General features: G+C 52.8%; 1 protein-coding gene and 1 long non-coding RNA gene across 2 annotated transcripts in view; one reads left to right on the top strand and one right to left on the bottom strand.

The window, feature by feature from the left end:
- Positions 1–3049: 3049 nt before the first annotated feature.
- The window catches only part of SLC16A2 (solute carrier family 16 member 2), a 35517-nt gene continuing 13179 nt past the window's right edge, over positions 3050–25387 (bottom strand). Inside the window, exons 2-6 of the mRNA XM_030228737.2 lie at positions 12205–12349; positions 8004–8466; positions 7460–7603; positions 6482–6710; positions 3050–5232 (exon numbers count right to left, since the gene is read on the bottom strand). Of these exons, the coding sequence (XP_030084597.2) occupies positions 5012–5232; positions 6482–6710; positions 7460–7603; positions 8004–8466; positions 12205–12349 (1202 nt within the window). The 3' untranslated portion in view covers positions 3050–5011. The remainder of the gene's footprint in view (positions 5233–6481; positions 6711–7459; positions 7604–8003; positions 8467–12204; positions 12350–25387) is intronic.
- On the top strand, positions 20535–22593 carry LOC108962042 (uncharacterized). The gene is made up of 2 exons (XR_001990511.3): positions 20535–21183; positions 22225–22593. It is a non-coding gene; the product is annotated as an uncharacterized LOC108962042 (long non-coding RNA).

Genomic DNA, 25387 nt, shown 5'->3' on the forward strand with positions numbered 1-25387 from the left:
CCCCCGACAGGGGCTGTGCCAGTGGTCCCACCAAAGCCCAGTGATAACCTCCCTGTCACCAGGGCCTAAGTCCACGGAGTGGCCGTGCCAGCAGATAAAGGACCTGGAGCAATGGCACAGGCTCACCCCTGGAGACCAAAGCCCTTTCAGAGCTCCACCACCTCTGTGTTTGCTTTCCTGCCAAGGGCTCTCGGAAAGAAAGGAAACAGCCTTATTTTGGTAAGTTACTTGCCCATGGAGCCCCTCTCTGTGCCAGTTCCTTGCCTGGTGTTACTCAAATTTAAGGAGCACTGGTCAACCACATCATTGTCCCCAAAGGTTACAAGGGTGCTTGTAAGCACCCAAAAGAGCTCAAGTCCACATTTGGTGGCATAAAGGTGGAGGGAGGGAGCTGCTCTGCTTGCCTTGGCTTCCAAAGTAATTCCAATTTTCTGCTTCCAGCTCGAAAAGGAGAAGCAGACTCTGCCAGCTTGGAAATAATTGAAGCTAAATTAATCAAAGTGACCCCAAACAAAACTGTGGGGTGCAGGAGCACACAAAAAACAGGAATGGTTTGCAGTGAAGAATGGAGAGACAGCAAAAGTCTCAGCTGGATCTGTCCCCCTGCATTCAGAGGATTTGATCTGAGTTCACCTTTGCCCAGGTGAGGATTACTTGGCCACTTATGGATGCAACTGTCAGCCAGGGTTCAAATCCAGAGCAGGTGAGATCCTCAGCACCAAACCAGGCTGCCCAGAGCAAATTGCTCTTGGCACCTACGTACCAAAGAGAGCCTCTGCTGCCATGCAGAACATTCCCAGGGCACTGCCAGGGAAGGAAGGGCAGGAATGTCCTTGCCCAGCTGCTGGCCACCCTCCTGCTGGCTCCTCCCGGCAGCTCAGCCCAGGGGGTGATGAAGCTCCTCAAGTGGCAGCCCCAAAGCACCACCATGGTGGGAGGCAGAGCCAAAACCTCCTGAAACTGGGGGTCTCCAACCCCCTCGGTACCACAGCAGACCTGCAAAAGCCCTCTGCTTGGCTGGCAATTAGGATGTGGCCTTCCCACAGCTCCCACAGCAGAGAAATGTTAGGAAACCTCAACCCCAGCTGGAGAGAGGCCAGAATTTGATAAATTTAAGCTCTGTGACTTAGAAACTTTTGTTTGCCTGGCTGCAGGACCTCAGGGCAGGGCAAGCTACAGTGAAGCAGCTCCTGCAATTGTTCCAAAACTGAAAAAAGCACTAAGCCATGAATCATGGCACTTCCCAGACAGCTCCCAAAGCCCTCCTACCCTTCCCATCACAAACACAACCATCCTGGGAGCCCTTCCAGCTCAGCTGTCCCCCTCCATCCCACAGCCAGAGCCAGAGGAGTTAAACCCGATGCCTCACTCTGCAGTAGAATAATAATAAAAGAAAAAAAGAAAAAAAAAAGAAGAAGAAGAAAAGACAACAAGTTGGTTTTGAACACCCTTAAGGTAAAGATTTAAGAAGCAGCCCCAGCCCAGCCCCAAGCAGGCGCTGCTGGGACATGTCCTGTGCTCCCTGCACACTTACATAAGGCTCTGCCCTCTGCAGACACCCCAGCCATGGGCTGCAGTGGGGCCCTCCCCCTCCCTTCCACCCCTTTCCCACCCAAGGGGCTCAGCCCACTCCCCTTCCCTTGCTGGCTCCCAAAGCTGGCTGAGCCTGAGTGCTGGGCTCCCCCTTCCCTTCCCTTCCCAGAGCAGGGAGAGGGGCAGGAATCACAGCCTGGCACTCCATGGCAGGGAGAGGGGTGGGTTTTTAGTCAGAAAACGGAGTAAAAGCCAGCCCCAAGGGGGATGGGGATGTGCTGGGCTAGGACAAGATGACCCCGAAGGAGCAGAGGGAGCTTTGGGATGAAGTTTTTTGCAGCAGTTTGGGACCCACTGGCATCACAGCACCAGACCACCAGAGGCTGAGCAGATGTTTTGGGAGCAGTGCAGCCCCTCCCTGCTCACAATCCCACCTCTCACGTGCAGAAATTCTTGCAAACTGCCTGGTGTTCAAAAGGGCCAAATGAGACCCTCAGCAGCAGCAGCAATCTGACAAACAAGCCCCAAATACTCCCTGTATGTTGACACTGCTCCAACCTTTGCCCTTTTCATTCCCATCTGTGTTTGCTGATGAGGAGACCTTTCATGGCTGCTGTCCAAACCTGCAGAATTTGTCCTTGTGTCCAACCAAGGGCGGGATTTTGACCAGACAAAGACACTGAGTGTGGTTTTGGGAGGCTGGTACCAGACACGGGTCTGGGATAGGATGAGGGGTGGCTTCCTCTGACCAAGTTGGGGTGGCCAAGAAAGCACCTCATCACTCCAGATCTCCTAGAGGGTCAATAATAAAAGCCATGGAGGGCACATGTGGGTACCAGCACCCCTCCTGGGCTGACACAGCTGCCCTGGTGCCACTGCAGTGCTAAGCACCCCTTGCACTGAGTGCAGGCTCCTCCCAGGGCCTTTGCAGGCATATGGGGCAGTTAAGGCAAGTGGAATTCTGTAGGAATTGGGGATTTGAACCATAAATCACCATCGGAGCCAGGGAGGCTTTGCCACACCAAGTCTGGGTGCAGCCATAAGTGGGCTCTGCTGTGCAGCCACATCCTCAAACCAGACAGGGTTTGGAGACAGCTCTGCTCATGCTCTGAAGAAGCTACTTCTGGAATTTAAACCTCTCATAATCTCTCCTTTGGGGGGCATTAAGGTCCAAAGTACGATTTAATGAACTTCATCAAATACCAATGTGAATTAATGCCCCAAAACTCACAGAAGGAGTTACAATGAGGAGGTTTTTATTTCCTTCAGCTGTCAGAGGGCTTTGAAGCTGCCCCACTTCCAAGGCTCCCACCCAAAAAGCACCAGATTAATGCCCTGCCCTAGGCTAAGTCTGGCAGATCCCAGCTGGAGCCAGGGTTAGGTGGTTCAAGCCCTGCCTCCTCCTGCAGCTTCATCTGCCTCCCGTGGCTCCCAAAACTCAGTGACGGCTCAGCAGAGCCACAGCAGAGGATGCAATACAGGCCATGAAGTGTGAGAACAGTCATGGAAAAGTGTATCCAAGAAAGAGACAAGTAGACATCTCATTTTATATCATAAACAGACACGTCACAACACACCAGGTAATTTTCCAGCTCATACAGGGACAGAAGGGCCACGAGACCACAAGACCTTACAATGCATCAGCCAACAGGGGTTAAAAACAGGGCCAGAGGGACATGCAGGGTCCTGAGCCTATTATGTACAAAAGTCCCACTGCTGCCTGTGGGAGGGGCCTCCACTGAGCCCAAATTTCCACAGCAAAGACATGTCCTGGTGTCACAAACCCCCACACTCGCCCGGAGACCCAGGGATGATTCCCACGACACACATCCTTCTTCAGACATCTCAGACTTTTAGTGTCAGGTGAACAAAATGAAAATCTGGTGAAGGATGGGTTTGCAGTCAGGATGAATGTGAGTTTTGTTTCTTGCTCTCTCCCAGGAAAAGGTACCCCACTCCCAGCTGGCTCCTTGTTCACACAGGGACCCACGAGGGCAGGAGAACCTCCCTTCTCACTCATTAGCCATGCTCATAAGCAATCCCTGGAGATGATCATAGAATCATGGAATGGTTTGGGTTGGAATGGACCTCAAAGCTCATCTCATTCCAGCCCCTTTCCATGGGCAGGGACACCTTCCACTATCCCAAGTTGCTCCCAGCTCTGCCCAACCTGGCCTGGAGCACTTCCAGGTATGGGGCAGTCACAGCTTCTCTAGGCAATTTGAATTTCTACAATTTTCTGTGGGCAGCGATGGATTCCTGTCCGAGCTGGGGATGAGCTCTGCTGCCACTCAGTGTGGTAGGTACCCACTGGCTGTGTGATTTCCTTGCACTCTCTCCCTCTCCCCCCAGATCAGCACTGACCCTGCACCAGCTCAGTGACAACACACAGACTACGAGTTAAACGCTACTGGGGCTGTCAAACCCTTTGGAAAACTGGGATTCCCCAACCAATACTGACTCGTGCTTATTGCTGTATAACACACAACTGGCCCCCAAAAACAGCAGAGGCACTCTCTGCCCTGAGCCAGCAGCATCCCCACACCCGTGGGTGCCCCTGAGCCCAGCAGGGAATCCACCTCCCAGCACGGAGCTGCTCCATGACACAGGGGCTCTGTCCCAACCCTGTGTGCCACCAAAGTGCCCTTTTTGGTGGTGATCCCATGGATTTGGCCCCACAGAGCCGGGCACTGTGGGCTGTGCAAGGACCTGCCCCTCTCTTTTGCAGCTCAAAAGCCCAATCATTAATTGCCGGGTGGGAAAACGGAGGTGGAAAGCGGCCAAGGGACCTGCTGGTCTCATCCACGCGTTTTTAAGGCATATTTTGCAGGAAGGGTGTGCTCCCGTGTGACTCCGATGTCTGGAGCCAGCTGAGCTCCCTGTCATCCCAGCTGCAGCTCCCTGGGGGTGTGGGAGAGCAGCGGGAAAGGAGGAAAGAGGAAGATGAAAGCGGGACTCGCTGACATTTATTTGGTTTGTGCATCAGACTAAAGCAGCGTTTCCTCCTTTGGATCTCTGGCTCCAAAACAGCCCCAGGTGCTGGACGGGGAGGGGGCTGTCTCACTTGGATGTGACACCCGAGTGACACTGGAGGAGGAGGATGGACAGCTGCAAGGTTCAACAAGTTCCATCCGTGGCCTGCTTGGAAAAGGCATTTATTATCTGTAAACCTCTGTCGTGACGTATAGAAAACTGGGAGAGGAGCGGGAGCTCGATCAAGTTTGAATCCTGGTGAGAGTTCTCCTTACAAAAATGGTTGGGGTGGGGAAAAAAAAAAAGGTGGCCTTGAAATCAAAACTGTCCCCAAAAAAAAAGAGCATTTCTGCTAGTTAAAAGCTTTTAACTAGAAGAAATGCTTGTGTTTTCTCTTTACAAACATAGTGCATCTGCGATCACTGGGAATTTCGGTCCGTCTGGGAAAGGGCCTGTGCTGGGGCTATGGAGAGGCTGCTGGTGTCCCAGGAGAGCTGGGAGTGGCTCACATGTGCGCTTCAGAGGCTGGGCAGCCGGGCAGCAGCTCTCCGTTCACCACCGCCTCCGACACCAGCATCTTGTCTTTGCCAGAATCCAGGCGCTGCTTCTTCAACATCCTCTGGTGGACCAGCGGCACCACGGAGAGCACCAGGCCGCCGATGATGGGCGGCACCCCGGCAAAGTAAAAGGCCGCGTCGTAATTCCCAAAATAATCGTTGAGGTATCCTGGAAGAGAAAAGAGGTGACGTTAGAGCCTCGTCAGTCTAATGAGCTCGTTAGTCTAATGACCTGCTTGTTCCCTCCTTGGAGTGCGGCTGGCGTCACCCACCAGATTTGGGGAGATTTGGGTTTTTAAAATAATCTTTTTTTTCCGTTTGCATTTCTTGGAGTTTTTACTCCCTGGATTAAGGGATGTGTGCAGCCAACACTGTGTACCAAGGGAGTGGAGAAGGAAAGCCTCAGCCGTCCTTCCTGTTTCTCCAGAACAGGACACAACCGTCCACATCCCAGACAATCCCAAATGCAAGCTGAGACGTGTTACACCCAACACCTCTTCCCAGAGGCTTGCCAGCCAGGAGGCAATGGAAAAGTGGGCAGGGGCTGTTCCTCTGCTGATTGTCTCCATTTGGAAGCCCTGCCCTGATGGATGCTTTATCTCTGGCTGTGAAATACACGCTGCCAGTTACAAACAATAGCCAAGCCTTTAAAACCCAACGAGGTTCTACATTTGTCTGGCAAGTTCCAACACAGCCAGGCATCCTTGGAGAACAACACATGGCCATTGATCAGCCCTGGAAAATCCCTCTGAGTGTCTCCTGCGTGGATGCTTCCCTGGGGATTAGGCTGATGCAAAGGGCCCCTTCACCCAGCAAGCCCCACTCAGGGGTCCTGGTGCAGCACCCTCCCAGTGAGAGGTCTGTGAGCCCCATGTCCCATCCTGAGGGCGTTGCAGTGAACTTTGCTGCCGGAAGCAGAGAGATCGGAGGTGCTTATCCAGCTTTGGCTTAGTGCTGCTGATGCAGAGGTCCTGCTGCCCAGGGGCAGATCTGGCAAAGCCCTTAACTTAAAGCTGTTAAGGACGTTGGGGTTATTGCTGTGCCGGAACACAGACCCAGGTGTTGTGGAGGCTCAGGTGTCTCCATCTCTAATTTCAATTCCATCTAGAAGGACTTCTAGAAAATTATTATCTGCCAGTATTCAGCTTAGCTGCAAATAGAAATCACTTATTGTGACCTTGGCTCACTGTTCCCCCAATGACCACCTTTCATCAGCCTTGAGAAAAGCCCTGAGATGCCACAGGACGTGGCATGGAGTGATGCCAGCCCCATTCTTCAACCTCCACGTGACCTGATAAACCAGAAAACTCAAACCAGCGCTTCTGGTCTCACACCAAAACACCACCACGGGTGAAGGCTGCCACCACCACGTCCCTCTCACCCGCTGGGTCCTGGTGCAGCCCTGTGGCATTACCCACCTGCAATGGGCGTGCCTGCAGTCATGGGCACGGCCATCAGCCCCATGAGGTACCCTATGGCCTGGGACGCCTGCATGGGCCCCACCAGCTCGAAGGCAATGGGGGCCATGATGGTGGTGAAGAAGCCGTCGCAGAGGCCAAGGAAGAGGCAGATGACAATGACGCCCTCGAAGCCTCGGCACTGTGGGATCATCATGCACAGGAGGCCCAACAGCATGAAGGACGCAACCTGGGGGAACAGAAGTGGGCATGAGAGTGGGGATGGGCAGCAGGAAGAGTCATGGACATGGCACTGAGCAGGTCAATGTCACTGCTCCCTCCCCTGGACCCAGCAAAGCTATCCAGCTTGCTGTTGCTCCTGTCTCGGAGAGGCCCTTAAGAATAACCTTTTAAGAAGGGTTAAGAAGGATTAACTGCTGGATTAGCTGCTAGATTTCAGCAGTTTGTTCTTCAAAAACCACAAGGAGGTTAAAGGGTGTCGGTAGTTTGGGAAGAGTGGCTACCATGGAGTTTGATTGCTGAACAGACACCAATCCCTGGGGTCAAGTGTGTAACTCCTCTTACATTTCTGTAGTCAGTTTTCTTCCCTCACAGCAGACAATGGCTGGTAAAGGCTTTATGATTGACAGTTATTAAGTACAGCATGGACATCAATGTAGAGATACCATCCCTGCCCCACTCTGGCTGGCCAGCACCTCCATGGAGGGCTGGACACACCATACCTGCAGGTAAATCACACCAGGTAAATCACATTGTACCTGCAGGTAGATCACACTGTACCTGCAGGTAAATCATCCCATACCTGCAGGTCAATCACACTGTACCTGCAGGTAGATCACACCGTACCTTCAGGTAAATCACACCGTACCTGCAGGTAAATCACACCGTACCTGCAGGTAAATCACACTGTACCTGCAGGTCAATCACCCCATACCTGCAGGTAAATCACACTGTACCTGCAGGTAGATCACACCGTACCTGCAAGTAAATCTTCTTCAGTCCAGGAATGCAGTCGCCAATGCGGCCCGAAACCAAGCGCCCCAGCCCCGACATGGCCCCGAGGCAAACCAGAAGGATCCAGTCCTTTTTGGTTTCCTGAAATCGCTTCTCAACGTATTTGACCTAGGATGGAGGGAAGGACAGGAAGCTGCAGTACATTGATCCCTCTCATCTCCCCAGATGGATGGGATTTCCTGCAGAGGGCTCATGGATTTGGGCTGATTTTGTGACCCAGTGTGCACACCATGCTGACCTGCACCCTCCACCCACCCCAGACCCAGTGGGCCCTTCCTCTCCTGCTACTGGTGCTGGTCCTTAGGAGCACTGGGAAGTGATCCTGGCCTACCCTGGCACAGAGGGCACACAAAACTATATCCATCACTATTCCTGTTTACAGGATGTGCACCAGTTTCTTGGCTTTGATGCTTTTGGTGCCTCTGTCCCCTCAGCCCATCTCCACCTTCCCCCCTCCCCCTCACTCTGGGCAAAGGGACCTCCTTCCCCTTCCAGCCATGGCTCTCACCAGGTTCATGTACGGTACGAGGTATCCCAGGACAGCAGTAGCAATCCCAAAGGCCCAAATCCGATAGGTCTTTCTCCGGAAAACCCTCAGGTTGAAATACTTGCGGGTCTGGGCCCAGCACTGCTGCCTCACGCTCCGGCTGCCCAGCTTGTCATGCCCGTCGTGCTGAGAGTCACAAGAAGGCGTCAGGATGGGCCGGTAGGTCATGGACAAGAAGATCTGGATGAACATTAAGGCACTGAGTACTTGGAAAGTGTGTGCCAGCCCGATGGCACCCCCGACCATCTTCAGGAAGAAGGGGAGCGGCACGGAGATGAGGCAGCTGCCCCCGGCCACGATGCCGTTGGCCAGGCCCAGGCGGCGCTTGAAGTAATGGCCGAGGATGACCAGCGAGGGCTGGAAGGCGAAGGAGCTGCCACAGCCAAAGAGGATCCCATAGGTGAAATAACGGACCTCCAGGGACCTGGAACGACACACATGGGAGTGGGGTGTGAGGCAGAGGTGAGGGAGGCCTCCTCCTGCCCCGCGGTGCTGCACAGGCCCGGTGTCACACGCCGCAGGTACTGCACAGACAGGCTGGCCTCGAGGAGCTTATCCCCTCAGCAAACCAGGATAATCCTCACCTAACAGCTGGCACATGACATCTGCTGCAGAATGAAGTGGAGCTGGGAACTGCTTTCTGCCACCAGGAGAAGGCAGCAGCCAACCTGGCCTCCTTGGGAAGCTGACCTGACTTCAATGGTTATTCAATTACAGCAAACAAGATTCTCTAAGGTAGGGATGGTGGGTTATTTTTAGCTAGAATTCCTTTTAGTTTTTCCACTGAAAGACTAACTGAAAACGTTCTCCACCCAGTGTTTGGAAGAAGAAGGCACCAACCCTGCTGGTTATTAGGCACGCAGGGAGGAAATGTGGTGTTTCTGCCCAGGCTCCAGGCTGGTTAATTAAGTTCTTCTTCTTTAAGCTCCTCTGGGAGCTTTAATTAGACAGTTAATAGATCTCATTTGTACCTCACATTGGTGGCTGCACTGAAGAGGGAGTGAAGTGGCTGCTACAGAGCAGATGGAGAGTGCTGAAAGCTCTTGGAAGGAGCTGCCTCCCAGTTTCCAGCCCAATTTTCCCAACAGAGGCAGCTGACAAAGGAGCCTGGATTATGCAGCACAAACAACCTGTTGTGTTTCTCTCCAGATGAAGGATTTTTTTTCTTCATTCCCATGCAATCCATCCAGCTGCAAAGATCTGCCATGGGATACTGCCTGGGAGGAAAGTGTGAGGAAAAGCTTTGGGCAGCTCAGGGTGTTGTACAAGCAGGGTCTGTGCTCCAACCCTCAGAGCAAGACTGAGTGCTGCTCCCAAAGCAAGTGAGGAGACAGCAGCCCACATCTCCCAGAGCAGCTGGAAGCTGGGAAAACCTTTACAAGCACATCATGCCTTCCATTACACGCTCACCCCTCCAGCCTGCCAAGCAGAAAGCAGAACACGGTTGCTGACACAAATGACTGTCATGAAAGGCAATTTCCATCCCCTCCAGAGCAAAACCACATCAGAAGCCCCCTGTGTGGGAGCCAGGCAAGCAGCTGGGCATGGTGGGCCGTGCCCGACCTCCCACGCCCCGGCCCTGGCCCAGTCACAGCAGCCCTGGTGCCACAGCTCAGCTGACACGTAGGATAACTGGAGACTAATGCCACAGCTCCCATCTGCTCCTCACTGAGGCTCAGACACCCTGCATGAGCAGGGGCTCCTTTCAGCCATGCTTCTTAAAGAGCCAGGATTCCCAGCCTGCTTACTGGGAATCAGCCAGCAGCTGTGCTGTGGGAAGGGTGGCACCGTCCCCTCGGATTGTGAGGTTGCCGATGGATAGTTGTTTCTCCTGGGACAGGGAGGTCCATCAGCTTCCTTTTGCTTCCAGCTCTCAGTGGGGACAGCCCTGATCCATCCTTGCTGGCAGAAGTTTGGGGGATTCCTCTGTGCAGGAGTAACTGGGCAGAAATTGTGGAGGGGAAGGAGAAGCAGATGAAAAGGGACCCAGCCCTCCCTACAGAACACTTAGTGCAGAGGAGGGCTGGGAGGGCACTGGGGCCATGTGAAGACAGCCCTGCTGAGCTGGCCATCTCTCCCATTCCTCATGCTAAACCAACTCCCTTAAACTGGAGGGAAGCTAAATCCTTAACTGGGATTTCTCTTTTTTTGAGAGCACACAAGGTGTCTGGTGGCTTTAGCAGGAGACACCTCAGACCAAGGCAGCAGAGAGGAAAAACCTCACACTGACCCCATCCAGCCTTCCCCATAGCTTTTCTTTTCAGCACATTTGGTTTCTTTAGTGGTTTCCATACAAAATTCCCAATATTTTGAGACAAGAGGCACTGAGCTGGGCGCTGGGGTCTTGCCACACAGTCTTGGTGGCTCAGAGAGATTTTGGAGCAGCTCAGTGCAGTGCGGGGAACTGATGCTCCTCCATTTGGACAAAACAAACCCCTTTTAGAGAAACTAGGAGATAAAGGAGGGGTGAGCCTTGATGCAGCTTTTCCTGAGCCCACCAAAGTCAGGCTGTGTCCCTCAGCACCAGCACTTGTATCACAGGGGAATGATCTCCAGCTGTGGCAGAGTGACTTGGCAGGAGGGACCAAAAAAAAAAAGCTTTTCCATTGTTCAGGGAGAGCTGGAGCCACAAGCCCTGAATTTCAGGAGCAGCCTTCACCATCCTGGTGGAGCGCTGCCAAATCCCACAGGCTCCCTGCTCTGCCCTTGCAGCTCCCCTCGCTCTGGTCCAGCTGCAAAGGGGCTCCTTTCTCCCTTAAAAGGCAGCCAGAGGAATGTGGTCCGAGAGTGAGAGGCAGGAAATGGGGATTTCAGTCCTGTAGCTCTCCTGGAAATGATATTCCTCTCTGCCTGTACTGTTTGATTTTTTAATTTTTTTTGAAGCCCAACACAAGAAGCCCCTGGCAGCGGTGTGGTCCCACGAGCCCTTCTTCTTTGCACAAACATTTTACAATAGAGAGGGCAAAAAGCCCAAGCTTTGCTGAATGGAAGGACAGCAGGATTCCATGGGAAGCTCCTGTGATCTGCAGGCCAGGGCACAGCTTCCACCAGGACCCACTGCACATTTTGCCATCATCTTTGGAAACAAAAAGGGTGGCACCTGAGGAGGAAGCTGCAAACACCGCTGTCCAAGATGGTTTTAGAAACCCAAAAATCCCATCTGCAATTTGCCATAGCCCTGGGGGTGTTGCCTGGGGATCAGAACTGATCCCCACTCCCAGCATGATGGGGGGGATCCCACAGAGGAGGACTTGGGGATGCAGGGGAGCAGGGCTGGGACGAGGACAAGGGTCTCACTCCCAGGAGGAGCACAGCACGGGCAAGTTGCCCTCTGGAAAACTGGTGTGTATTTGCTTTAAAAACCCACTCCTTGAAGCATTTTAATTAAAACAATATTGATTTTAACTGAAATCCAACACAAAGCAATGTTTTTATTCTGAAAAGTGGGGCAAATGCTACTTTGGAGGTGTCTCCATGGAGCCTCTGAGACTGTGTTTAATAAGTGTCACATAAATCACCCCAGAGGTGACCTCTTTTTGCTCCCACAACGATGCCAGCCCTGATTTCTGGGCTGGAAAGACACACAAGGTACACCTGCCATTGGCTAGTGCCTGCCAGCAGAAATTCATGGCATGGGATCAGGCATGGAAAACAAGGAGCAGCAGTGGCACTGTGCTGCCGCAGACACACGAGCCAGGGCAGGAACACCACAAACTGCTCCAAACCCTGTCTGCCTTCCCCTCCCTGTCTGCCCTGCACAGAAACTCCCTCTTAGGCGTAATCCACTAAATATTATTTTAAGCATTAATTTACTTTCAGCACCAAATGTGAAGGAGGATGGTTCTCTCTGTGAGTGCCTCTCTGGAGCTGCCTGTGAGAGGCACACCAACCTCTCCTGCTGTTTTAAAGATCAAAGGAGGAACCTGAGTGCTGAAATCCCCAAATGCAGTCCCTTGCTTGGGTAAAATTTGCTCTCTTTTACCTAAGGACACAAGGTTCAGTTTGGAGGGGAACAGGCTGAGCACACATGGACTGCCAGGACATCTCTCATGCGGATGGGAACCACCTCCTTTGCCCCTAGAGGCAGCAGCAATGTGTTGGCAGGGGGATTGCAGGGAACAGGGAGGAAGAGGAGCTCTCCAAGAAGCTGGGTGTGCCTTACTTGGTGAAGGAGCTGGTGAGGAGCCCGATGAAGGCGATGGTGGCTCCCATGGCCGCCGTGGTCCTGCAGCCGATGCGGTCGGTGAAGATGCTGACGATGGGAGAGCAGAAAAAAATCATTCCCATGGCCAGGGATCCGACCCATGCTGGGGAGAGAGAGGAGAAAGGTGATGGTCAGGGTGGGACACACGACAGGGGCAGGAAGGAATCAACCAGGGACCAAGCACAGCTTTGGAGGTGTCTTGGCAGAGTGGCAGCCCCATCACACAGTTAATTAGCCGTGTTAAGTGCTGTTAATTAACAGTGCAACTCATAAATGACACAGAGACCTGGTGGCACCATAGATGGGGCACAATGATGGAGTATGGACAGGTTTTCCTTGCATTCCTCTCTGCTGGGTTACTGTGTCCCAGGGAAGGCACCAAGTTTCAACGCTCTTTCCAAGCAACCTTGGCTGCACATGGGAAGATGTCCCACTGACAACACTTCCATCAGGAATCTCCACAGCCAAAAGCCCCCTGAGCTCCTCCAAGCCCTTTGCTCCCCAGCTTTGGCCAGGGAGAGGTTCCTGTCCTGAGCTACAGCCCTGCATTCCCAGGAGCACATCACCCACCCCTCCCTCACTCCCCAGAATCAGCACTCCTGGCCTTCCCCTCTCCCCCTGGTCAGTGAAGATTCCTCGTTACAGCAGAGCTGATGGAGACACATGTTTATCTCAGGTTAAATTCCACCCCTGACCTTGCCAGGCAATGCCCAAGTGGGACCATCATGCCCTGTCTCCTTCCAGCCCACTCCGGAGAAAACCACTGTCTGTCTGTCTGTCTGTCTTGTCTTTCCCAGAAATGTTAATTATTCACAGATGATTTTTTGTTTTGGCCCATCACAGAATCGTTAAGGTTAGAAAAGCCTTTTAAGATCCTGAAGTCCAACCATTCCCCCAGCCCTGCCAAGCCCAGCACTAACCCATGTTCCCAAGTGCCACATCCACATGGTTTTTAATTCCCCCAGAGACAATGATTCCATCACTGCCCTGAGCAGCCCATGCCAGTGCTTGACCAGCCATTTAGTGAAGAAATTTTTCCTAGTATCAAACCTAAACCTCTCCTGGCACAACTTGAGGCCATTTCCTCTTGTCCACCGTCTTCTCCCTGCCCTCCACCTTCTCCTTGTAATGGTTTATGTGACTATTTTGGGGAGGAAATGCAGGATTTCAAGAAAAGCAATGTGGTAAGGAAAAGAATTTCAGTTCTAACAGGTCTGAGGAGAAGCAAGAGGTCCCCTGGGTGGTGTGTGGGGCAGAGTGGGATGGACAGAGGGACAAGGGGCTCCAATCCCTACCTGGCACCAAAGTGAGGGGACCTCCTGGAGCGTCTCCAAGCTCCAGGTGCTGGCTCTGGTTTGCCAAGCACAGCCACAGGACATGTGGTCCTTTTACCTTTTTTTTATCCTTTTTTTAGGTTTGGTTGTTTTTTTTTCACCCAAGCCAAGGACTCTGCAAACCTTTTCATCACATCTCTGCATAAAAACACCCTCATGGTCCTTCCAGAGCCATAAGAGCTTCAAAAAATAGCCAGGTCCCTATTAAAAGCAAATCCCAGCTATAGAACAGCCTCTCCAACCTCTGCTTTTCACAAAAGGACCACACAAAGAAGCCCTCCCCAGGCTGGGAAGAGCTGACCCTTCCAAATTAATTATATGTTCACAAGTACCCAATTTACTTCAAAATCTTCCTTAATAAATGCAGAGTGGAGCAATAAAACGAAAAGCAAGGGCTGAGCAGGAACCTCATGGGACTGGCTGGGCTCTCGTCTCAACTGCAGGCAAAAAGATGGGAGAGGGGAAGGGAGAGGACCCCCCTCTCCAGCTGATTTTCTTGGTTACAAACACAAGGCACAGTGTAATGAAAGTCCCTCTAATAGGATTAGGTGGCACGGATCCAAAGAGCCGTCCAAACCAGCTCCGAGAGGGGGTGAGGGGTGGGAGCCACGCCAGGATGGGAAAGGCTCGTTAAATTGGATAATATACTTCCAGAAATGTTCCTTCTACTCCAGCCAAGGCAGTAAAACGTTAGATGGCCCCGTCATGTTTGAAGTTTGTTATTTTTGGAAATTACTTTAAGAAACGCGGAAATAAAAGCATAAAGCGGAGTATTAAATTTAAAGGGCCAGATTCGAATCTTAATAACCTGGGGATTTACATGCAAATAGGCAGGATCAATCTCTGGCCCCAAAAATGCACACTCACCTGCAGAGATCAAAGCAAACCCAGGGCAGGAGGCTCAGCAACGGGCGCTCAAAAGCTCCTCCAGCTCTGGGTTTGTAAAAAGGAGATATCTCTCAATTAAAATTGGTAAACACACCAAAAAAAAAAAAAAAAAAAAAAGAGTCCCGTGGCAAATTGCTCTACCTTAGAGAAAGGGCTTACCACAAGCAATGAATAAAAATAGGCTTGGGGAAGAACATCCAGTTAAAATTAGTAAGAACAATAGCCTCACTTCCAGAGCGGGGTTTTGTCTTCCCAGCGCTTCCCAGCGAAGCCCCGGGAAGCCGGGAGGGCTGGGCCAGCTCCAGCGCTGGAAGGAAACCTCGGCAAAACCTGGGGGCAGCACAAAACCGCCTCGGTGCCGGCTCTCATCCCGCCGTGATTCACACCCCCACAGAGGGGGGGGGGGGGGGGCACAGTTTTCCCCCTTCTTTTATCCCCAGTGATCTCCTTTCACCTGGGCTGGGGCAAGGATGGAGGGAGGTGATGGCAGAAAAGCACAGGTTGGGAAAGAAATGGAGCTCAGGTGAAGCCTAGCCCCAAACCCGCCCCTTTGGGCACAGTCCTTGGATCAGCTCCAGGGAAAGAAGGGTTTGTTTTGGGCAATCTGTGGTGTTGAAGTTTCTCCTGGCCTTTGCTGGATGTCAAGGGCAGAGGCAGCCGTTCCTCCAGTGGAACCCAGGCAGGGCTCAGCACCTTCCCTCCTACAGCTTCTCCAACGCTGCAGAAGTTACCTCTTGGTTTAAAGCCACAGTGGAAAAAAAGGGGGGGAATTTCTGCTCCTGATTTCCAGAGGGTTTGCATGGGATGGTTAATTCCCAGCCTGGCAACACCTCCCACCCTCTGTGGCTGATAAGCTGGGCGAGATATGGAAACACACAGACAAGCCCCCACATGAGGCACAGAGGCTTATCAAGCACATCCTAAAAGAAGCTATGGAGAGAATCCAGCTGAGGATGGGGCTGGAAGCAGCTCAGGAGCTGCCAGAACTTTGAAAGGGATCGGGTTAAGACTTGATTGTGTTTTAGGGTGCTGTGAGTCCAACCAGCTCCTGGGAGCACCAGCTGAAGGGGCTGGTTTTGGAGCTGGGTGCCATGGGGGGACCTGGCTGGTGACAGGGGTGTCTTGACAGAAACACAAAATGCTTCAGAAACCACATTCCTAGATTAAAAAAACAACCCAAAAGGCATGAAAGCACTCGGCTTTTGGTGAGGGGAAATGCACATGGCTTCTGATTTGGGGGTTCCTGATAGGAGAGGTGACTCGAGGTGTGTTGTCCCTCCCTGACAGCCACTTCTCTGCTGACCCTGTTTGGCACTGAGAGTTACATCGAGAGTTACAGGGTGGGTCTGGACCTGTCCATCCCACCCTGCTCCCACCACAGCCCCTCCTGAAGGGATTGAAGGAGCTGAGGGGCCAGGACTTCCCCCCAGGGCACATGACCTGCTCCAGGGGGCTGGGGGACAGCAACAGCCCCAGCCACCACCCCAGCCCAAGCCACCTACAGAGCTGATGGAACCCTCCTGGTGGTCCCAGGGATGCTCTGGGCTAGGGGAAGAGCTCAGTGTGGGGCTGGTACTGCTTTGCTGGAGAAGAGTTGTTGACCAAGGAGAACATTCCACCAGCAGCTCTCACACAAAGGGGAAAGCTCCAGCTAAAGCTCCACAAATTTTTCCTTCCCACCTTGACATAACAAAGGCAGCCAAGCTGGTGGCCCGTGGCTAATCCAAAGCAATGTGGCCTTCAACATGGACAGGGAATGCAGTGGTTGAAGTTCTCCAAGGGGAACAGTGATTCAATGGTCTAAGAGATCACAGAATCATAAAATCAGAAGGGTTGGGGTTGGAAGGGACCTTAAAGGTTCATCTAGTTCTACCCCCTGCCATGGGTAGGGACACCTTCCACTACCCCAGGGTGCTCCAAGTCCCATCTAAGCTGGCCTTGGACACTTCCAGCTGTTGCAATAGCACAGCCAGGATGATCCATCCCCCCAACACCACCCACCCTGGCTTCAGGACAGAGGGAAAACTGGTGAGGTGACCCATTTGCACACCAACCCATTTGCCAACCAGCCCAAGAGCTCCAAGCTGAGCACCAAGCTGTGCCCATAGTGGAGGAGGGACCAGGAATGCTTTGGTCACCTTCTCCTCCTCCTACCAGTGGGTGACAAAGCTCCTGGGGACCCTGAGGCAGATGAGAGGGGTTGGGGGGCTTAGCTCCCCCTGCAGTGGGGCTGGTGATGCTGAGGGGTCCCTGAGGGCTGTGAGCACCATGTATGTGTGTTCATGGTGGGCAGGACCCCCAGGGTCAGTCCAGGTGGTCCCACTTGGATACCAGACCAACTTTCTTTCCAGCAGGACCATCTGACAGGATGACAAACTTCCCCCGTTGCTGACGTTTTCCTAAGCAGAAAAAGCTTTCTGAGAGCAGAGCAAGGTAGGAGCAGGAAGGTGAGAAAGGAAGAAAATCTCACCACTCTGAGATGCAGATGCAAACCCCGCTGGTATTTAGCTCATTGTTCCAAAATACATCATTAAAAAATCAGACTGCAGCACTTGAAGCCAAACCTATTTGTTCCTTTAAAAGCAAATCTCCAGGGAGAGAGGAGGAAGGGACGTCGCTCTCAGCTGTGCTTCCCCGCTGACCCACATACCCCGGGCTGGAGGGATCAAGGGCCAGGAGGTGACCTCAGATCCGCCGCTGGAGGAAGTGTCTTCCCTCGCTTCCCGCGGCTTCTCCCGCTCGCGCCGCGCAGCTGGGACAGGGGACGGGGACAAGATGCACAGGGTCACCTTCCCCAGGCACCTGGCGTTTCTCAGAGGAGAGATGAGGCAGCCAAAGGTAATTCGCCTCCTGCACCTTTCCTACAAGAAATAAATCACTTCTTGACTCGTTCCAGGAGCGGGGAAGCTCTGTTGCTGTGACAAACCTCGTCATGCATCTTCACAGCCCTCCCCAGCCCTACCTGGCTTGATTTTGGGGTGGCCTGGGAGCCCAGGCAGCCTGGTGGCCCTTCCCAGGCGGGGGCTGTGGGGGAGCAGGCGGCTGTGCCCCCCTCGGGGCAGGGCTCCCACGGCACATCTGGAGTGAAACCCAAGCAGCTGTTTCATCTCGTGCCCTTGGAGAGCCATTTGCGTCATCCCCTTGTGCTCTCAAAGTGAAGCCTGAACCACTCCCAGCGGCTCAGCCCCATGTGCTCAACACCCCCTGCGGGCTGAGCCGGTCCCAGGGATGAATGGTCAAGGCTTAAATAAAGGCAGATGCAAAAGGCAGAGCTGAGGAAGCCACCACAATGCACAGTGGGATGGGAAACTGAGCTGGAGAGCAGCAAAACGGAGATGAGGAGTTTGAAACCAAAGCTGGGGGACCCCAAATTGAAGCTGGGGAGCACCAAACTCAAGCTGAGGAGCACCAAAATGGCTCAAAACGAAGTTGAGGAGCCCCAAACCAAAGCTTGGGAATCCCAAACAAAAGCTGAGGAACACCAAACTGAACCTGGAGAGCAAACTGATATCCACAAACCAAAGTTGTAAAGCCCCAAACCAAAGCTGGGGAACATCAAACTGAACCTGGGTAGCACCAAACTGAGATTGAGGAGCAGCAAACTGAAGGTGAGGAGCACCAAACCAACACCAGGACATACCAAACTGATGCTGAGGAGCCTCCAAATGATGCTGAGAAGTCCCAAACCAAAGCTGGGGAGCAGCAAATTGAAGCTGAGGAGTACCAAACCAAGTCTGAGAAGCACCAAACCAAAGCTGTGGAGCCCCAAACTGAGGAACCCCAAACTAATGCTGAAGAGCCCCAAACCAAGGCTGGGGAACATCAAACTGATCCTGAAGAACCCCAAACCAAGGCTGGGGAACACCAAAGAGAAGCCAGACTTCTCTGGATGGGAGCTGGTGGTGGCAGCCACTGTGCATCACGTGCAGCTCAAAGCCAGCTAAACTCATTAATTGTATAGCAAGCCCTGCTTGGTACCATACCCTAAAGCTTCAGAACAAAGTCCTCCTTTATCAGGTTTGGCTGACTTCTCCCCCCCACCCCCACCCCCCCTCCTTTGAAAACAATTCCACAACAGCCTGAAAATTGGAATAAATGGAATTATTCAGAGGAATTATTCAAGGCCAGGTCTGGCTAAAGACCCTTTCAGAGCCCTGTTCATGGTGGTATTAGGAGAGGGTAAGGAAATATGTGAATGCTGTAGAAGTGGAAGCTCCTGTCATTGTGCCATGATCCAATGGCCATGGATAAGGCAACAGCTTCCCAGAGATCAGACCAGTCAAGTGCAAATCCAGTCTTTGCTGCAGGGGAGTTTTAAAACACCAATTTTGAGCAGGTTCAGGAGCACAGAGCACTGGAGCAGAGCAGGCTGGGAATGCACTTTGCTTTGAAAACCCACCACCTCTTCTGGTTGTGTCTCTGTGCCTCCCCTCTCCCTCAAGGATGCAGGAGACTTTTAAGAGACGATACCCAGGCCACCTCCTGTAACCACTAAGTGACGGATCTCAGCTTATGTGAGAGAAAAGTCCCAAAATGAGCTGCCCTGTGGCCACACTAAGTAGAGATGGAGACAAATCCGTGGTTTCACTTGGCAAGCAGCAAGCACAGAGTGTTTGCCTGGGGTTCCTGCGCTCAACATCCCAGAGAAGCTCAGTCCCAGCCCCATTTTGCATCCATTTCATTCCAAACCCATAAAACTCAGCCCTGGCTAGAGCAAAATGGTGTTAGAGCTGATTTCTGGGCTGCATCACATCCTCCCCATCCACAGCCTCAGAGGCTTCAGAGCTGCTCCAGAAATGCAAATTCTTGTGAAATCTATCCAAAAGCAACAAGGCAGCATGTGCTCTGCAGCTGAAACCCACCATGTGCCCAGGCGGGAGTTTTCTTCCCAGCACTCCACTCCGCAGGCCAGGAAGGTTTTTCTTCTCTGTGTTGCCTCTGGCTTGCAATTTTTGAGGGATGATTCACCTACCACACACTGAAGTTACCCAACAAACAGGAGCTGCAGCTCCTCATCGTGGGCCACGTCCCATCCAGACGTCTTTCCATGACCTACACACCCAAGGAGGCCGAGGATCTTGTTACTCCAAGCTCTCCTGGTGTTGTGGGACTCCAAGGGATGTTGGGTTGGACCCTGTTTGCCCATGTCCCATCACTCTGTGGGAGAGCCCAGGGCTGTCTGGGCATTCTCTGCTGTTGGGCAGAACCAGTGCCCTCCCTCATCTTCTGCCCCACTGAACTGGCAAAGGCTCTTTAGCCCTGGGGGGGGAAACAAATCCTGGGGATGAGCATCTCCCCTCTTAACTGCACTGTCAAACGCCTCCCCAGCCCCTGGCTGCGTTTTCATCCAGCAATTTTACGAAAAACAGAAAAGTTCCATTTTAATTGGTGAAAATTCCCTCCTCCCACCCGCGGAGCACCAATCTGTAATTAGCCTTTCATGTAAAACGATGTTTATTCCTGACGGAGTTTGTCTTGGCACAAACACGCGCTCTGAAATGTGCACACATTTGAAGACTCAAACCCTGCATTTAATTCTCTATCTGCTTGTTAATGCTCATTGTTCCCAAGCCCTTTTTCAAAACACACCCACAGGGAGAAGAAAGTATTTTTTATATATATACATAAAAACCTCCTTCCAGCATCAGGACACCAGCGGCGAGCAAGGCACCGGCCCAGGGTCCCGGCGCTCTCCCAAACACACGGTGCCAAGACCAGGCCTCCTGATTTTATCCACCTTCCCCTTTCTTTAACACAGGTTTTCCTCCTCAGCTGTGGTGCCTCTCAATGTTCCCCCTGCAATACAACTGAAGGATGGGAGCCCTGAAGTGGAGGATGGGAAAAGCATCGTGGAGAACCCATCAAAAGCACTCAGCTCCGTTTTGGAGAACCTGGCCTCACCAGTGGAAGCCAAAACCCAAGTCTCATGATTCCTGGGCTTAATGTGGAGTGATTTGGGAGTTACACTCTCCCAAATCCCCTAACACAGCAGCCCCCAAGACCTCCCGGCTGGAGCTGGGTGACCAAAGCAGATCAGATCCTTCCCCTCTGTCCAGCTCTGGGTGCAGATGGCAGTGAGAGCCCAACAGGGGATCCTGAGTGGCTGCCACTGGCTGCTCCAGGTTCTGCCATTTCCAACAGGGCAATAAACACAATATCCACCTTATAAAATGAAAGGGACAGCAAAGGTTTGGGGTCAGGGACAGGGGCAACATCAGGGTTGCAATTAGGGTTTGGGTTAGGGTCTGGATCGGGGTTAGAGTTTAGTTTAGTGTCAAGGTCAAGGGACATTGCTCTCCCCAGCCTGATGCTTGCTGGTGGGTTGGGGTTTCCTCCAGGCCCCTCACCCTGAGTTTTTGGGGAAAGAGTTCCCACTGCTGAAGCCAGGCAGGTTCCCAGGTGATGGCAATGATTAACTCTTGTGGAACACTGTGGGTCAGCTCTGGCCCCAGACACTGGCTGCTGCACGTCCAAAGCTCTCTCTTTTCTCTTTGGAAAAGCCATGACCTGACCAAACTTCACTGGGCTTTGACTATGATTAACCTCCTGCAGTCACCAGTGCAAGGTCACAAAGCCTGGGAACAGCTCAGCACCCACACCCCACCATGGCCATCCTCTGTCCCCAGCAGTGAGGTGTGACCCCCTTCTGCTTCTCCAGCCCAAAAATGTGTCATCTCTTCTGGACTTCACCGTGGCCACCTTATGTAACTGGCAGGTTTGTACTGGTAACCAGCTCCTGTAGCCACAGACAGCTGGGAGGACTGAGCAGCTGAGGGACAGGGGTGGTGGAGCCTCATCCCAATGCTTCCTCTGCTCACAAACAGGGCAGGAGGGATGGGAGGAGGAAGGGAGGGAGGAAAAAGGGGAAGGCATCTGCCAGGATATGAGCACCAGCACCAGGACTGGGCCAGCAGTGCTGGGATGTGTCTCAGCCAGGGCCAGCCACCATTTCCCAGGCTGTGATCCAGGTGAGCACTGCCACTTTTGGGGGCACACCTGAAAGTCCCAAAGGGCTGGAGTGTGACTCTGGGAGCAGTCCCTGCCCTGCCAGCTGCCCAGTGTGAGTGGCTGCCATGGCTTTTCCCAGCTGGAGCATCTCAGCCAGCCTTGTGATCCACCAGGACACAGAACCGTGGCTCCCACTGGAGCAGCCTGGCCAGCCATGTGATCCACTGGGATGTGGAGCTGTGGCTCCCAGCCAGCCCAGCTCGGAGCAGACAATGAAGCAGTGCTGGCTCACAAGCCGGGGTGAGGGGCAAAGCCAACAGAGCTCTTCACGCCAAGGTCAGGGGTTCACGTCCCAGCCAGGCACAGAATTCACAGGATCTCTCCAGGAGCTACAGTCCAGCACTGATCCACCACTGCATCTCCATCTACATGGTGACATCATACCTGACACACAGGATCCAAAAAATTCCCAGCATTGCTACAGGGTGAGAACACCTGGAGCATCCCAAGCCCTTGATGCCTTGGGAGGAAGATGGGATGGATCCTGGCCACCAGTGGGAGGCAGGTTGGGCTCCACTCACAAACAAATCTGGTGGCCCAAGGCTGCTCCATCCTTGTGAAATCACTGGGCACTTTCTGCCTCCTCTGCCCCACTCCAACCAACCCCTCCTGGCTGGGTTTGGGAACCCTCCTCCCTCTGCGGTGAGACAGGGGTGAGAAAGGAAACTTTTTTCCAAGCTGGAAGAGACAGAAAAATTTCCCTCTTTGCCAAATTTCTCCCAAGCCATCTTCTGTTTCCCATTAACAGCGAGGAGAAGAAGAAGAAGCCCTACAGCCCAGCTCCATGCTCCTCCCACCACAACTCCCATGGGCACTTGTCAACATCCCAGTAAAAAAAGGAGAATTGAACCCATGCAACCTGGCCGTGCCCCAGGGACGCGCGGAGTGAGGGCCGGCGGCGGCTGAACAACAACCCCCCTGCTCTGCTCTTACATCTCCCCCATGGAAACTTTTCAACTCCAGTCCCTGGCAGGAGCCAGGCTGATCCCAGCTGAATTCCTTCCACTTACCAGCAAATAAATAGCAGTTAAATGAAAGGAAAGAGAAAAACACCCTTTTTTCAAAGGGGAAAACAAAGAAGTCAGGGAAAATAAATGGAGGCGAAATGTTGGGCTGGTCACAGGCTCACGAAGATCTTTTTCCTTCCCAGCTGGGTACTTGACAGCCTTCCCTTTCAGCTAATTAAGGGATACTCAGAAAGAAAAATACTTCCAGCCCTTTGCCAGCCCTGAGCATTAAGGGAAGCATTTGGTCCCAGCAGGCTGGACACCAAACCCAGGAGACCTGGCCACAGCTCCTCACCCGCCCAGGCACTGGTTTTAGACAAATAATTGCCACTGCAGGACATCTGTGGCCTTCTCCCAGTCCTGGCAGATTTCTGCACAGCCTTTCCTCCAAACCCTCTGGTGGTGGACATGTCCAGTCTTGGAATCATAGAATTATGGAGTTGTTTAGGCCAAAAAAGCCCTCTGAAACCATTGAGTCCTTCTGCTAACCCGGCACTAAACCATGTCCCCAGTGCCTCATCAACAGGTCTTTTCAATCCCTACAGGGTGTTTTATATATATATATATATATATGTACCTTCCCCTAGACAAGGGCCAGCTTGAACTCCGAGTATTTCTCCCAGTTTTCCCTGATGCAAAATTTCCAAGCATCACTTTGCACCCTGCCCCTCACTGGACAGAGAACACAGTTAACCCCAGTTACCCTGGGTTTTGCAACTTTTGAGGGAGCTGAAGGCTGTGATGCACCTTCTGTGCCCTAGCAGGAGCAACCCCAGCCCAGGTTTCAGCACTGCATACTCTCCCCCCTCTCCTCCACATCTCCCAGTCAGCCCAATCCTTTCTCATTGTGTGGTGGATGGGGATGACATGAAATTGTGTCAGGGCAGGGTCAGGCTGGACATCAGGAAAGGTTCTTCCCTCAGAGGGTGCTGGGAACTGCCCAAAGAATGGAATGCCCCAGGCTGCCTGAGCTCCAGGAGTGTTTGAACACCATTCCAGGGCACCAGGGATGCCCAGATTGGGGTGTCTGTGCAGGACCAGGAGTGGGACTGGATGATCCTTGAGGGTCCCTTCTAACTTGGGATATTCCATGATTCTGTCACCCTGTGTGGTGGGGATGGAGATGGAGATGGTGTGGGAATAGCCAAAGCTCCCAAACACCCATCAGCCAAGGCTGGGGCATCCCCAGGATGAGCAAGACTGAAAGAAATCATCCCTGTGTTCTTCCCTGCTGGCTCTGCCCTGCAGCATCACCTCCAGAGCCACCCCCACCCACAGCCACCCCCCAGAGCTCTCCATGCTCCAGAGCAAAACAATACTGTGGCAATTTCAGCCTCAGCCCCACTGGAGCAAAAACCCTGAAATGGAGAGGGCTGGGATTCCTCCCCAGTGGCACCTGGGCAGAGCCACCCACCCCAATATTACCAAAACATTTCAGTCGTTACTTATTTGCTTCCACCCAGCACAGCCCAAATTTCCCCAAAAACAAAGCCTGCCCAACACCCAACCATGCAGGGGGCTGGAAATATGAAAGGGAAAATCGTGGTGGCTGCTCCAGGTGCTCTCTGAGGAGAGGCCCCTCCCCAGGCTGGGCCAGGTGGCTTTTAAGTTGTTTTGCCCCCAGGGTTCACTCACAAAGGAGGTAACACCTCCCTCCATGGCCTCTTCCACCTCAGCCCCAACCCTCCCGCACACGAGGTGATGGCTGACCACACTGGAGAGCCTCCTCCACTGAGAGAACATCTTGAACAATCGAGATAAATGAAGAAAAGCCATTTTTAAGCAGCTTGAGCAAAGCCCTGGGGCAGGCACAGGAGTCATCCTGGGCTGACACAGCGTCTGTGGGACAAAACAGCTTCGTGCTGGAACATCTGGGCCCTTCTCCTGGTGGCCATCAGGAAATTATTTCTTGTCCCAGCGCTGGAGAGTGTCTGCAGCACAGAGCAGCACCTTTGGATAGTGCTCCTGGAGCCTAGGGACCAGGAAAAAGATCGCAACACATCGCTGAACCAGACACCCAGAGGGCAAGAGAAGGGTAAAATATCCATGTGATTTTAATCTCTTGGAGCTTCCTAACATTAAAGACAACATTTCAAAACAACTGGATATCTCAGAAAAATAGATCAAGCTGTCATTAAGCAAATCTGACCGCTAAAGGAAAGTGAAAACCAGCAGTATTTTATCTAATTACTATTTCATTTTTTTTTTTTTTTTTTAGCCCAGCAAGGAGCAGGTTACACCCCTTTGCCAACGGGCTGTCACTTTTGGCTGACCTGCTCTCATTTGAAAGTTTTTCAGACACCGGGTGGCTTCGGGGAAGGGCCAGCCCTGCCCTTTGGGCTGCAGGCAGGAGGGGCAGGGGTCACAGCAGGATGAGCCCCTGCTTCCCATCCCCATCCTGGGAGCCCACCCTGAGCCTTGCAGCTCCTGCTGCTGCCCCTGGGACGGGGATCCACAGACAAATCTGCCTGTGTGGCTCTATGCACACACTCACATCTGCATATAAATTAAAACCCAGGCCCCCGAGGCTTGAGCCCACACGACAGCCACAGGCGGGGCTCCCTTGGAGCCACACAATGTTTAACAGAGCCAGGGGAACTGGGGACAGCCCCAGCCACCCCAGGTGCCCCGGTGGCAAAGGGCTCTGAAGGCAGGTGAAACATTAATGTGCTTTCCTGAGGAAAAGCCTTCACTTTTTGCTGCATCAAGGGCTTTGAAATGGGAATAAACAACAGGGCAGGTTAATGAAGGCTTCTGTCAGTTACTGGGGGAGGTTTGGTCCTGCCAGTCAGGGTTAAAAGCCTTACATACCCTCTCTGGGGCCAGGGAGCCTCCTCTTCCTTCCCATGGAAAGATGGCTTTTTGGGTGGGAATCAAAACCACCCTGTCTCCACAAAATTACCC

Source organism: Serinus canaria, chromosome 4A (assembly GCF_022539315.1).
Source record: "Serinus canaria isolate serCan28SL12 chromosome 4A, serCan2020, whole genome shotgun sequence".
Taxonomy (NCBI): domain Eukaryota; kingdom Metazoa; phylum Chordata; class Aves; order Passeriformes; family Fringillidae; genus Serinus; species Serinus canaria.